This window comes from Somniosus microcephalus, chromosome 5 (genome assembly GCF_052327205.1).
Source record: "Somniosus microcephalus isolate GS21.2 chromosome 5, FLI_Smic_1.0, whole genome shotgun sequence".
NCBI lineage: Eukaryota > Metazoa > Chordata > Chondrichthyes > Squaliformes > Somniosidae > Somniosus > Somniosus microcephalus.
Window position 1 is genome coordinate 301,362,223 of NC_140991.1, and position 14,675 is coordinate 301,376,897.

Here is a 14,675-nt window from a genome sequence, read left to right on the forward strand (position 1 = left end):
GGTAAAACAGGGTTTTTATTGTCTTTGATTGATTCTCAATCTTTGCCCTTCTTCCTGTTACAGAGAGATTTTGAAGAACTGACAGGATGTGTTCATTTATGCTTTGCTGCCAGCAGGAAATGACATTTGCAGAATACTTGCACTTCTGTATTCTTGAGTTCACTGTCGAAACCTGGCAGGGCCGCTCTGCCTTGAGTTAAATACTCTCCAGACCTTGGAATAAAACCAGCCGCTGTACTGAAGCGTTTGTGGAAAAAATGTCATTAATGATAACAGTTGGGAGCTGCACCAAAAATTTCTACGAAGAAGTTTGGCAAACCAGCTCAGGAGATGATGCCTCCAGTTACTTTATTGATTGGCGGAGCAGGCTCGAGGGGCCGTATGGCCTACTCCTGCTCCTAGTTCTCCTGTTGCCAGCTCTGATTGTTTTGCAGGACTCTCGGCTCTGGGTTGAATCTCATTGAAACTTATAAAATTCTGACAGGACTGGACAGACTAGATGCAGGAAGGATGTTCCAGATGGCAGGGGAGTCCAGAACCAGGGGTCACAGTCTAAGGATAAGGGGTAAGCCATTTAGGACTGAGATGAGGAGGAATTTCTTCACCCAGAGAGTGGTGAACCTGTGGAATTCTCTCCCACACAGGGCAGTTGAGGCCAATTCATTAAATATATTCAAGAGAAGGAGTTAGATATATTTCTTAAGGCTAAAGGGATCAAGGGGTATGGGGAGAAAGCAGGGAGATGGTACTGAATTTGGATGATCAGCCATGATCGCATTAAATGGCAGAACAGGCTCGAGGGGCCAAATGGCCTACTCCTGCTCCTATCTTCTATGTTTCTATGGGTTGGAAGGTTATGGATTTGAGACCCAACCAAGATTTCAGCTCATAATCACAAATTATACTCTATTGCAGTATCAAGCGGTGCTGTATTATTAGAGATGGATCTCTTCACATGGAACCAAGGTCCCACCTGCCTGTTTGGGTGGACATTAAATATCCCGTGACACTATTGGAAGAGGAGCAGGGCGTTCTTTCAGTGATTTGGCCAACTTTCCTCCCTCAACGAATAGCAAATAAAAGGCAGATGACCTGGTGATTCGTCTCATTGCTCGGAGATGTTGCTGGTGATGGGAGACTGTGGGTGTTCAGCTCCTGATTTCCAGCAATGGATGGAGCAGGGCACAGACTCGACCCCCATGAAGTGTTTTTTATGCACTCGTATCACTCACAGTAATTTCTAGCCAATGTTCTAAGATTAGTAATAATGGAGCGATGTTACAAATATTGGATCTATTTGCCAATAGTTTTTTTTATCAAAAAGACTTCTCCCATCAAATTAGCATTTCTGTTGCAAAGTGCTATGATCTCATGACAGCAGGATATGACAGCAGGATACACAAATTGGTTGAGATATAAAATGTAAATGTCGGAAATCTGAAATAAATGACAAAGTTCTGGAAATACATAGCGAGTGTGGTAACATCCGAAAAGAGGCAAAGGCAAGTTAACATTTTGGGTGTCAGCTCATTATATAAACTAATGAGTTTGCACATTCTCCCCATGTTTGCGTGGGTTTCCTCCGGGTGCTCTGGTTTCCTCCCACAGTCCAAAGATGTGCAGGTTAGGTTGATTGGCTATGATAAATTGACCCTTAGTGTTAGGGGGATTAAAATGTGTGGGGTTACGGAGGTAGGGTGGGATATGTGTTGGTGTAGGGGTTACGGGGATCGGGTGGGATATGTGTCGGTGCAGGCTCGATGGGCCGAAATGGCCTCTATCTGCACTGTGGGGTTTCTGTGATTCTGTGAAAGCTGATGAAAGGTCGAAACCAATGTTCCCTCTAAGCCGCACAGCCTGGAATTGGCTTTTCCAATGTGAAATTTCACGCATACGTAAATCTGTGAATGGGCTGCACAGCCCGTTAAAGGGGCCGCGCACCCAAAAATAAATTAGGGGGAGCATTGGTCGACACCCCTCTTGTCCTTTTGGATAGCGATGAATCATTAAAAAAAAAATCAGCATTTTATTTTTTATGTAATTAAAATAGTTGTCTACATCAATGGAAGGATGGGCCAATTAAAAGTATCCACATTAGTTTACATTTAATGTATTTTTGTAAACTAATCTGAACTGGTATGATTCAGTTTATCCTTCAATCCTTCCAGCTAGATTTTTTTTGGATCTTCTTCTGCAGTTATTCTGACACCTCCCACTGCCCAGGCCCACCATGTCACTGAGGCACTTTCCTGGATTGGGGACATTATCTATGCAGAAGAGGCTCCAGTGTATAAATTCATGAGGGGCCTCGATAGAGTGGATAGGAAGGACCTATTTCCTTTAGCAGAGAGGCCGATAACCAGGGGACATAGATTTAAAGTAATTGGTAGGAGGTTTAGAGGGGAGTTGAGGAGAAATTTTTTCACCCAGAGGGTGGTGGGGGTCTGGAACTCACTGCCTGAAAGGGTGGTAGAGGCAGAAACCCTCATCACATTTTAAAAAGCACTTGGATATGCGCTTGAAGTGCCGTAACCTACAGGGCTACAGACCAAGAGCTGGAAAGTGGGATTAGGCTGGAGAGCTCTTTCGGCCGGCACAGACACGATGGGCCGAATGGCCTCCTTCTGTGCCGTAAATTTCTATGATTCTAGGTGCGAATCTGCCATCAAGAGGGAAACACCACTTACATAGTCTATGTTGAGAAGCAAGGTACCCAACAAGCAAAAATGAAGCGAACCCAGTTAAAGGGGCTGAACAGCCTTGACGCGGTGAAACTTAAATTTATTTTAAGCCTCAAGGGAGCCTTATTGGGCCAGAGCAGAGGGAGAGCTGCCAATGCTTTTCACATCAATTCGATGCACAGTCGCGCCAGTTTAAAACCTTCTGTCAATGCAGCATGTGCAGAATCTTTGCAGCACGGTGGCATAGTGGTTAGCACTGTTGCCTCACAGCACCAGGGACCCGGGTTCGAATCCGGCCTCGGGCGACTGTCTGTGTGGAGTTTGCACATTCTCCCCGTGTTTGCGTGGGTTTTCTCCGGGTGCTCCGGTTTCCTCCCACAGTCCAAAGATGTGCAGGTTAGGTTGATTGGCTATGATAAATTGACCCTTAGTGTTAGGGGGATTAAATACGTGGGGTTACGGGGATAGGGTGGGATATGTGTTGGTGTAGGGGTTACGGGGATCGGGTGGGACATGTGTCGGTGCAGGCTCGATGGGCCGAAATGGCCTCTATCTGCACTGTGGGGTTTCTGTGATTTCTGTGATAATATACCTCTGAATGGTGCACAGGTTTAACCAATTAGGTACTGGCTCCACCCTCTGGGATGTGGGCGGGAAACACATATATAAACAGACAGCTGGCTGCTGCTTTCTGCAAAGATTCTGTGCACAGCTGTGGCAGGATGTGGCTGCTGACACGATTCCTTTTAGCAGTTCGTCACATGAGCAGGGCCAGGACTGCGCAAGAGTGATTGTGTTGGGCTTGGCTTCGGTGGAGCTCTGAAAACATAAAACGGTGCGATTGCTTCTCTGTCACTCTGTGGTGGGAGAATCCCCTTCTACATCCCACGTAGATTGTGGTCCTTTCCAAACGTGATTGCATTAGGGGTAAGGTGCTGGCTTCCAAGCCCTGATGTGGGTTTTTTTTTTGTCTGTTCGATGTGACTGTTGCTGTTTTACGCTCGTTAATGTCATAAATTATATTGGAGTGGGGAAAAAAACACAGCTCTTTGGCAACGTTCTAATTAGCTGACCGTAGCAGTAGATTTTGAATGTTTTGCAAAGAATTTGAGGGAAGAGGATAAGTAGGAAACTTGAGATGCACTGATCCCATATATGTGCATGTGCTCAGTAATCCTGTATCCCACCAGTATAGCAAGTTGAGTCACATTGTCATTGCATATTGTTTATATTCTAATGATGCGGAGCTGGAGTCTTTGATGTGCATTGGGCAGGTGTACTGGATTTACTACAGTGAGTCCTTCGTCTTGAACATCTGAGCCTATCTGAAGATAGTTTTACTGTGTTTTCCAACTGTGTTAGGCAATAGTGACAGACAGACATGTTGTTAATGTTTTGACCTGTCTAAAGTGTTTGTCAATGTTTCATATCTACGAAGGCCCATTTTTAAGGGTCTCAACTACACTTTGTAGTTTGGTTTGCAAGGTAACATTTCTGGTTTAAAAGCCTGACATTCTGGAAGATTCTTATTGGTCCAACACCTTTTTAGACAGAGTGTTAAAAAGTGACCCACTTCTGCATTGTTATTTTCAGTAAGTCATGGTTGAACCATTTTAGCTGGAATATGTGGCTTAATTAAAATGAAATGCATGCATTTTGGGCAGTTCCAATTGTAAGGAACAATCTAGCTAAGTTATACTGAACACAGGTAGTTCAAGCTCCGCTATTGCAGGCACCTCGCCTTTGGAAAAATACTCGACGAAAAATGCAGACTTCCCCCTCCGATCTTCGTATACTTCCTGTGCATCTGATGGTCAGACAGGCAAGACTTTCCAATAAATGCTTTAATTATTCAATACTAAAAGCATTTTCAATTCTATCAGAACAGTGAAATTTTATCATCTAAACCCTGGGCATTAAGTGTTTCTGTTTGTATCCTCTGGTGTGGTTCAGATGGAAGCCTTCATCGTGCTGTATAAAGTGTATCTCTGTTCAAGTGGGACTTCATTTTATCCATGTTGGAACACAGACTAATGAACTGGGGAACATCAATCAGTATTGGTCTCCCAGTTTCCCGAATAATTTTTCTTCCCTACTTGGCTGCTTAGTTCTTTCTCCTTTCAAAGCTAAGAGCAGAGACTGGGCCCAATGTTTACGGCCATATTGCCTTGGGCAGCGGGCCACAAAACAAGGAAGGTCCCACGTTCATTCTCCAGACTGTGCTAAGTCATTTGGCAGTCGGGGTGCCGCAATTAGCTTGAGTAGACACTGATTAGGGGGGGGGGGGGGGGGGAGAAGCGCCACGGTTCCAGCTCCTGATCGTTAGCCTGTGACCCTGGCAGCCAGATAAATGGACAGTCTGGCCGGCTGACAGGCGGGAAAACCAGTGGCAGGAGGCCATAGCTGGAGATCCTTGGGGACAGTCCCTGTAAATCGAAAGGGGAGGAGGGGGGTGAGGCGAGGTCATGATGGGGAGGGGTGAGATTGAGGCTGGGGATCGGGAGGGGGGAGAGTGGCCGCGATCGGGGGGGGGGGGGAAAGAGAGGCCGGGGATCGGGAGGGGGAGAGCGAAGCCGGGGATCGGGAGGGGGAGAGAGGACGGGGATCGGGAGGGGGAGAGAGGGGCTGCAATTGGGACATGGCAAGGATATCAGTGCTTGGGTGCTGTGGGGAGGTCAGCGATCGGGGCTTGAGGGGGGGTTGCGATTGGCCACGATTGGAGGGCTGGGGTGGGGGGGAGAGGCTGCCGTTCAGGAGGGAGGAGGTTTAAGGCTCCCTTGAGGGTCTGGGGGGAGCACTCCTATCCCTCCTGGCCCACAATGAGTGCTGGGAAAGGCACTTGCCTTGTGGAGCCAACAGCTCCCGCCTTCGTTTCACTGCCGGGTTTCCCGACCCCTGAGTCAATTTCAAATTGGCTCCCAATTGCAATTTGGGAGCTTGATTTAAATATGTTAATGGGGGAGATCTGCCTCTCCACTGTGGGACACTCGGACACCCTGGTATCCTGCTGTGGAAGAAGCAGCGAGTGCTTACGCGGCGGGTGAGGGTCGCGTTCCCAGTTTTTTTCATTTTTAACCCCTCCGGCCCTCTCCCGCCCCTCGTGTCTGGTGGGGGGAGGGGTTAATATCGAGGCCATTGAGTCAGTAATCAGTTGTATTGAAGCTTATCTGAGTGGCCCTATCTGCTTCCTGGGGATTACATTGCCAGTCATTAATGGGACCAATAATAAAAAAAAATAGCAAACTAACACATGTTAAGAAATATAGATTATTGTAAAATTTGAAAAATGCTTAAGGGCTAGTATAATGTAAACTGGATATTTTTTGGGGAGGGAGAAGTTGTGGTGCAATTGTGGAATTTATTTAATGTCTTTATTTAGTATACTAGCCACTCTCCCGTCACGCTGCACATGTGGAGTCAACACTAAGGGTAGTCTTCAGCTGAAGCAGGGCGAGGGGGCAAGGGGTCATTTGGACTGGGCTACACAGATATGATTTAGTTCCCATTTTAAAGTCATACATTTTGTTGTTGTTTTATATAATTCTTTGATTTTATATTTTTCTGTGTAGTTAAATAGCAACAGTTAGGGTGATTTAGGAAGGAGAGAGGTAGAGTTGGTTGAAGAATAGAACTTTAGAATCATAGAAATTTACACCACAGAAGGAGGCCATTCGGCCCATCGTGTCCGTGCTGGCTGAAAAGAGCTCTCCAGCCTAATCCCACTTTCCAGCTCTCGGTCTGTAGCCCTGTAGGTTACGGCACTTCAAGTGCATATCCAAGAACTTTTTAAATGTGATGAGGGTTTCTGCCTCTACCACCCTTTCAGGCAGTGAGTTCCAGACCCCCACCACCCTCTGGGTGAAGAAAATTCTTCTCAACTCCCCTCTAATCCTTCTACCAATTACTTTAAACCAATGCCCTCTGGTTATTGGCCTCTCTGGTAAGGGAAAAAGGACCCTCCTATCCACTCTATCTGGGCCATCTCATAATTTTATACACCTCAATTAAATCTCCCCTCAGCCTCCGCTGTTCCAAAGAAAACAACCCCAGCCTATCCAATCTTTCCTCATAGCTAAAATTCTCCAGTCCTGGCAACATCCTCGTTAAATCTCCTCTGCACCCCCTCTCGTGCAATCGCATCTTTCCTGTAATGTGGAACTTTCTTGGCAGTGTAGGCTGAGGAGATAGTAATTGCAAGAATGAGAAGCTTCAGTGTGACCACTGGTAGGTGGGTGTAGTCACTGCTCGACCTGCTTACACCAGCAGTTTCCATCATTAATATCAGCATAACGATTTATGACGGGTAAAAGCTGACACGAAAATGTGACAGAATCATGAAATAAAGGAGATGCAATATTTTTCATATATTATAGTGGATCTTCAGTATCATTGCACAGAGTAAACCTAATCTGATTGAAGCTTTTGAAAATTGTTCTCTAGCTTTTCTTCAATTCATTTAGAAAATTAACCGAACAGAAACCGCTAGAAATAAAAATATTAAGTCTGTGTGGTTGACTAAACAGTACTGGTGCTTCCTGGGAAATTAAATACACGCTCAGATGACACAATGTAAATTCAGCTCGGCATCACTGGACTGGGCATAAATATCAAGTGCAATCCCAGGCTTTTGGGTGGTGCTGACACTTTCAAATAAACAATGTAACGAAGGTGTTAACAAACACTCTTCAGTTGATAAGTTATTATTGCAAAACATACAATTTAAATATTTTTTGTTTAATACCCTTATTTTAGACATTAAGGGGGGAAAATTCAGTATCGCCCCGTTTGGGGCGCCATTATCGGCTGTGCGCAAAGTTTAGCGCCTGGCGCTAATAATTTGCCTCCGACGGCAAACTTGGCTTTTATCGCCCCTGGAGGTGATTGGAGTGCTAAATCAGGCGCTTCACACCTGTCTTAAGGCGCAAAGGCCGAGGGAGCGAGGCGCTACCTCAGAGCGCTGGTGAAGCAAGGAAGGGCAAATCAAAATGAACCTGCAAAGTGCTGCTCAGTACTCAAAACTCCTTCACACATATCTCTCTCTCTCTCTCTCTCTCAGAATGCGTGGTGCAAAAATGTCACCAACAAAAAAAGGCAGGAAGCGTTTGCCTTTAAATAGCACTTCCCCAGTCCCTTTCTGACTGCAAAACACTCCCCTCAACCTGTCGTTGCTAGCGGCAGGGGGCACCACTCAATATCCGGACTGGTGCGTTGCGCACTCGACTGACGTCATGATCTGCCGGCGCAGGAGATCGTGGCGGTAGTGTTTAGCGCCACCGCAAAATGCAAGCGGCACAAACATCACCGCGCCCGGGCGCTAGTTGCTTTGCGTCCCATTAGTGCCGTATTGAGGCGCAAACAACTGAATTTTTCCCCCTAAGAATTTCAGTCACTGAGGGGGGGAAAAAATGGTGGATTAAAATTGTTTCACAATAAACATTTTCAGAAAGCATTTGAGCAATTTGTGGGACAGCCACAGATGGTCAGATTGTACAATTGCAGGGTGGGAAAAGTGGACAGAAAAGTGTGACAACAGGAAGTAAAGTTTTGTAGATAAGATGCAAACATAAAAGGGCTCTGAAAATCTGTTAGCTTGCACTGCCAGCATTTACGCTTGTAGCTTTGACTGTTGTCCCTCGAGAATTTTTTGGGGTCAGGGAGAGATTCCCTAATTATCGTGCCATTGGGGAATGCCTCCACCACTAGCAGAACATCTAGGGCCCACCATACTGAAGACCGGAAAGCCTGTTCAAGCATTGGCTGACTTGAGAGGCCTGCACCCCGCCCCACCACCATTGAGAAGTTAAAGGGGCCCTAAAAGTTCCCTTTGTAAGGGGGCCACTTTGAAATATATTAAAAAAATTATTTCTTGAAGGTGAATCCAGGCCACCTTCCCAGGCCAATGATTGGGGAGGTACACCTGTCCTGACAAGGCGTGCACCCACTGAGCTTACACTGGATCCCTGAGAAGGATTAGGGTGTAGGGACTTGTGACATACAGAATCCCTGCCCCTGGTCTCACCCTCCTTCCGATGGTTGCCATGCTCGGAGTGGATGGAGGCCATTGTAGATACTGCTCCACAAGACCACAACTTCATATATCCAGACTGTGGCGTTGCTATGGGGAAGCAAGACCGACTATAGCCTTTAGGGGAACACGGTTAGAGGACAGGGGAATAATCGGACCAGGGAATGTAGACATTATTCTAACCCCATTTTATATCCCTACAATCGGTCTGTTATAAATTCTTATGTCCACACTTATAATGGAAACTGCTTGTGTAAAGTTGTCATGCTGGATTATACCCTCCAATCAGAATCATTGCAACTTAATGTTAATTAATATCAAACTGACTGTAGACGCTGGTTTGACTGACTTCTGTTATTTATTTCAGAGCATATAAAATGGGGAACACTCTGATGAAGAAGAAGAAGAACTATAAACTTTCCAGTGACAAAGAGACTGATAAATTGGCTGAAGGAACAACAGCAGAAGATGGAGAGGCAAAAAAGGAAAACCAGGAAGAGCCCAAAACCTCTGAAGAGGGCACGGAAGGAAATGCCTCACAGGGCAAAGAGAGCCAGGCTGCCAACAGCACGACGGAGGCTAAGGAAGGGGATAAAGAAACAGTGAATAAGGAAGAAACTCAAAAGCCTGAAGCTGAAACTTCGCAAGCTTCCACTGAAGCAAAAGCAGAGCCTCAGTCCGGGGAACCTACTGTGGAAAAGCCGACAGAGCCACCCCAGGCCGCCCCTGCCACTAGTGCCACAGGCAGTGAGACTTCAGCAGCGCCCGAATCCAGCACTGAAGTGACGTCCACCCAGCCCTCTGAAACCCCAGCACCCGCTCCCGAAAGCCAAACAGAAGAAAAGTGCTCTAGCAAGCTTGAAGCAGAGGCCAAACAGACTGAGGTCTCGCCCACTCACCTGACCCAAGAGGAAAGTAAAAAAGCGGAGCCCCAGAATTTGGACTCTGCCCCGAGCACCACTGATGCCGCTTCTTCCAAGGAGGTGCCCGCAGCAGAAGCACCGAGCTCTATTCCTGCAGCCTCAGACAGTGCTACGCCAGCAGATGTCACAGCTTCAGAGGGTTCTTCAGCCAATACTGATCAAACGTTAGCTGTGCAAGAATAATGGATAGCCCCGTTCGACGACCACTCACAACCTGCATTAATTTCAACTGTACTAACAAACTTGATCCGACTGTCTTTTACCAGAAAACTCCCAAGAGGATATATCCCCATGCTGAGAAATTCCGTCAGGAAATTTCAAGCCACATTTTGAAAAATTCCGGGACTTAAATCTTGATGTCTGAAAGTTAAAGCGGGTGGAATAAAAATCTGCTGCTCATCAGCTGAAAACGACGTACCTCGCAAGTATGCTAAGGATCAAAACCAACACAAAAGGATAAAGGTTGTGACTCTGCCGAGTGATAGTTAGTGGGGCTGTGCCAAAGCAATCAGATATTCAGATAACATCTTTGTTTGTTTTCCAGCCTGATTTTATACAGCGAGGTACTGCCAGCTGTCAGATATAAGCCGCCATACTCCCTTTCTCATGACACACCAGATACAATAGATTGGTCTCAAAAGTATTTCAGACTAACATACACTTCCCATTGTACGTAGCCTACCTAGATTTCTCTTGATCAGTTAATGCATGTCCGTTGTTGGGTGCACCTGTAGTTCTGTTTAACAGTAAGTGGCAAGCAAGTCTGCGTTCATTGCAATGTCAGCTTCTCCCCCATTCAGTGTCACTAATGCCTCCACCACCACAGCACATATTGATAATGATGAGAATTGTAAAATGGATGCATTTGAAATTATACGTGATTGTATTAATGGTGCAACAGTAATAAAAACCATGAAAAAAGAACTAGAGGTTTGAATTTATTTTTATTCAAACTCGTATCCCTATTGCAGCGATGCATTTTGGCTTGTTTGAAGGAACAGCATTCAGTATTTCAGAGGCACTGAGAACAAATATTAAGATTTCTGGGCATCGTTACCTGCATGTTGGTGTTTATCAAGGCTCAGCCATGGCTCAGTGGGCAGCACCCTCGCCTCTGAGTCAGAAGGTTGTGGGTTCAAGTCCCACTCCAGGGACTTGAGCACATAAAGCTAGGCCGACACTCCAGTGCAGTGCTAAGGGCGTGCTGCACTGTTGGAGGTGCCGCCTTTCAGATGAGATGTTAAATCGAGACCCTGTCTGCTCTCTCAGGTGGACGTAAAAATTCCATGGCCACTATTTCGAAGAGCAGCAGGGGCGTTATCTCCGGTGTCCTGGCCAATATTTATCCCTTAATCAACATCACTAAAACAGATTATCTGGTCATTATCACATTGCTGTTTGTGGGAGCTTGCTATGCACAAATTGGCTGCTGCATTTCCTACATTACAAAAGTGACTACACTTTAAAAAGTACTTCATTCGCTGTAAAGAGCTTTGGGACATCGTGAAAGGCACTATATAAATGCAAGTCTTTTCTTTACGGAATTATCTGCTTGTTAGCTTACTGAGCAATATGGCAGCATTATGCACACACATTTTTACCATTTACCATTTTTTTGCCGCTTTACAAGATGTGCTAAACCTGGAAAATAATCTGTGATTTATTGCACTGTAACTATGTTGTGGCAAATGGTTAATTTTCCTCCTCCCTCTCCTCCGTGAACGAGCCTTTTAACCGCATCCGTTTTGAACTTGCGTGAACTGAACTGAATTTCCGAGCTCGGGTAATTTTCCTGTGCTGTGTGTAGCCTGGGTGGGAATTCCTCCTGTTAACGGGCGCTGCATTTGGATTGGCAGAGGGACGTTGAGTGCTGCTGTTGGTTGAAAGACCTGAAGTTGAGCAAATTCCCACTTTTTCAGAAACAGCAGCCTGATGTTCTCCATCCCTGCTGTTCCTCCTTGCGGGCCCGTGAGAATTTTAAACCTACTTTTCTGGAGGTCTGAAGAGGTTTGGGGGCATCCCCCTTTTAAGGTCCTCCGATTGGAAGGAGCTGGTGACGGTTTGTCTGTCCCGCCCTCGTCACACATCCACCCGTCAGAATCCCCAAAAAATGATTGCTGTAGTTGTTAGGCCATCACTCGTGTGTCATCTGTGTTGAATTCAAAAGGCCTTGCATACCAAGGGATGCCATAAGCAGTGAAAAGTGACAAGAGGCCAGGCATCGTGTTCCAAGTTGCTCTGGGTAACATTGCAGAAGCAGGAACACATGGGGTGTTTGGCAGAGGAAAATTGGCCCCCAATATGTCACAGTAAACACTAGTCTTTTTTATAGACTCTTCCCTTGTTTATCATTCACCCGCCGTTAACCATTTTGTGTCTCTCAGTAGAAAGAAAGACTTGCATTTCTGTAGCGCCTTTCACCCCCTCAGGACGTCTCAAAGCGCTTTACAACCAATGAATCACAGAAACCCCACAGTGCAGATAGAGGCCATTTCGGCCCATCGAGCCTCCACCCTATCCCCGTAACCCCACGTATTTAATCCCCCTAACACTAAGGGTTAATTTATCATAGCCAATCAACCTAACCCGCGCATCTTTGGACTGTGGGAGGAAACCGGAGCACCCGGAGGAAACCCACGCAAACACGGGGAGAATGTGCAAACTCCACACAGACAGTCACCCGAGGCCGGATTCGAACCCGGGTCCCTGGCGCTGTGAGGCAACAGTGCTAACCACTATGCCACCGTGCTGCCCTCTGTACTTTTGAGGTACTTTTGAAGTATAGTCACTGTTGTAGTGTAGGAAAGGCGGCAGCCAATTTGTGCACGGCAAGCTCCCACAAACAGCAACGTGATAATGAACAGATTATCCTCCTTTAGTGATGTTGGTTGAACAGAACATAAGGAATAGGAGCAGGAGTAGGGATAAATATTGGCTAGGACACTAGGAAGAACTCTGCTATTCTTCAGATAGTGTCATGGCATCTCCAATGTCCACCTGAGAGGGCAGATGGAGCCTCAGTTTAACGTCTCATCCGAAAGACGGGATGTGGACAGGCAAACCGAGACCCTGTTACTACTCCATGTTGAATCACGCTGTGCCCATCCTACAGATTACCTAGAAACAAATCTACCTTTTTGAAAAGTGAATTCAATTCTCAAATGTGCATTTTAAATTTTAATTGGAATAAATCCTAAAATGCTAGTGGCAGCTGAATTCCTGTTCAATAGGAAAGGGTTAACTATAGTATCATCCATCATTAGACATTCAGAAACTTATTTGAAGGCTAGTAGCTTTTGATAGTGACATGTTTCCACATACCTGTTGAAAAAACGGTTCCTCCTCTTGGAGTCAATTTGAAAGGAATTGTTGAAGATTCTCCATGTCAGTGCCCATACATGCACAGAAACACAAACCTTCTACTCGAGATTGGCAAGGACATTGTTCTCAGACATCTGTTTAACTTCTACAATCCACGCTATTTTTTCACCATTTTTAAAGCTTTCAGTAAGAACCAGAACCATGGGACTTTTCAATTGGTAATCTTCTAATAAGCTGCAATCTCGGGACCCCCAGCTTTTAGTGCACAATCACTGCCTTCAGGTGTGTAACACTCCAGTACTCAATACCAGTTAGGCACATTTGCTGATTCGTCAAACAAACATCACTTTGGAAAGGCATTTCATTGCTTTCCATTATATATTGGGCTTTTTTTGAACCGTGCGGTTTATTTTACAATTTAAAATGCAGCATTGAGCACTTTCTATTTCTGTAAGTTGCAAGCCAACTTTCTATTTGGCCTCACCATATTTATTAACCGGTGCCATTAGGACTGCTAGATATCACCTCTAAATCCTATAGCAGGTGAATATTGTACGGTCTTTTGGCATAGGGTACAAATACTAATTGATGGAGCTTGGGAATAATGACCAAGTAGTGGGTGAAACACGATGGAACGCATGATGTAAGGGTACTCTGCTTCTCTGTGCATGGCGCACTACTCATGGTGTGACTTAAATGACACTAAGATAAGCTACCATTATCAAATTACCTTTAATTTAGCTGTGTGCTATTTTATGCATATCCCTTACTCGCCTTACAGGTCCTCTGATTAGTTCTCACTCCTTGCCAATGCAATTTTTGGGCTGCCGAAAATAACTGACACTGGGGTCTAGGGCGACTCATTTTCCTTTTTATACTCCCCTCAGTTGAGTGTTAAACTTCTGTGCAGTGACTCCCTTTGGTTACACAATTGGAATTTGCTGCATTTGGAATCTCGAGCGCAAAGCTACACCCTCCCACTGGACAGCGAAGGACGTTGGTGCAAAACTGCAATTCATTTAGCAGAAGAAATTGCGAATATTGTACCCTTCTGTTACAGATGTTAAGGAAGAATTAGACTGACGTCTTCACTCGCCCAATTCACTTTTTACTTTTAAGGGAATCAGCAATGAATGGCTTGTTTCTAATAATGATTGACTCAAAAAAACACTGATAACTTGAGATTTTAAATTTTAGTTTGATTACTAAGATTACACAAGCCTTTGCATGCTCAATACAAAAATTGCACATTTGTCTGTATCTTACATGTTATGTTACCAGCATCGTAGATAGAGCATTCCGTCATCCATCTTGATAACACATGACCTCATTCCCTGCTTAGTGGTATTCTTTTTATTCGTTTATGGGATCTGGGTGTCGCTGGCCAGGCCAGCATTTATTACCCATCCCTAGTTGCCCTTGAGAAGTTGGTGGTGAGCTGTGTTCTTGAACTGCTGCAGTCCATTTGGTGAAGGTACTCCCACAGCGCTGTTAGAGTTCCAGGATTTTGACCCAGCGACAATGAAGGATCAGCGACATATTTCCAAGTCAGGATGGTGTGTGACTTGCAGGTGGTGGTGTTCCCATGCGCCTGTTGCCCTTGTCCTTGGTGGAAGAGGTCGCAGGTTTGGGAGGTGCTGCAGTGCATCAATAGATGGTGTACACTGCAGCCGCGGTACGCTGGTGGCGGAGGGAGTGAATGTTTAAAAAAGGTGGTAGAGAGAA

At 45.5% G+C, this 14,675-nt stretch overlaps 1 protein-coding gene across 4 annotated transcripts in view; it reads left to right on the forward strand.

The window, feature by feature from the left end:
- LOC147117864 (uncharacterized) overlaps nucleotides 1–10,553 on the forward strand; it is a 64,258-nt gene extending 53,705 nt beyond the window's left edge. For 2 of the 4 annotated variants that reach the window (XM_085989247.1, XM_085989245.1), the window contains exon 2: nucleotides 9,074–10,553. In XM_085989247.1, coding sequence (XP_085845373.1) covers nucleotides 9,084–9,812 — 729 coding nt within the window. In that variant the 5' untranslated portion in view covers nucleotides 9,074–9,083 and the 3' untranslated portion in view covers nucleotides 9,813–10,553. Of the gene's footprint in view, nucleotides 1–3,376; nucleotides 3,609–9,073 lie in introns of those variants that run through there. The other 2 variants (XM_085989248.1, XM_085989246.1) reach the window with 2 other exon arrangements.
- Nucleotides 10,554–14,675: the final 4,122 nt, after the last annotated feature.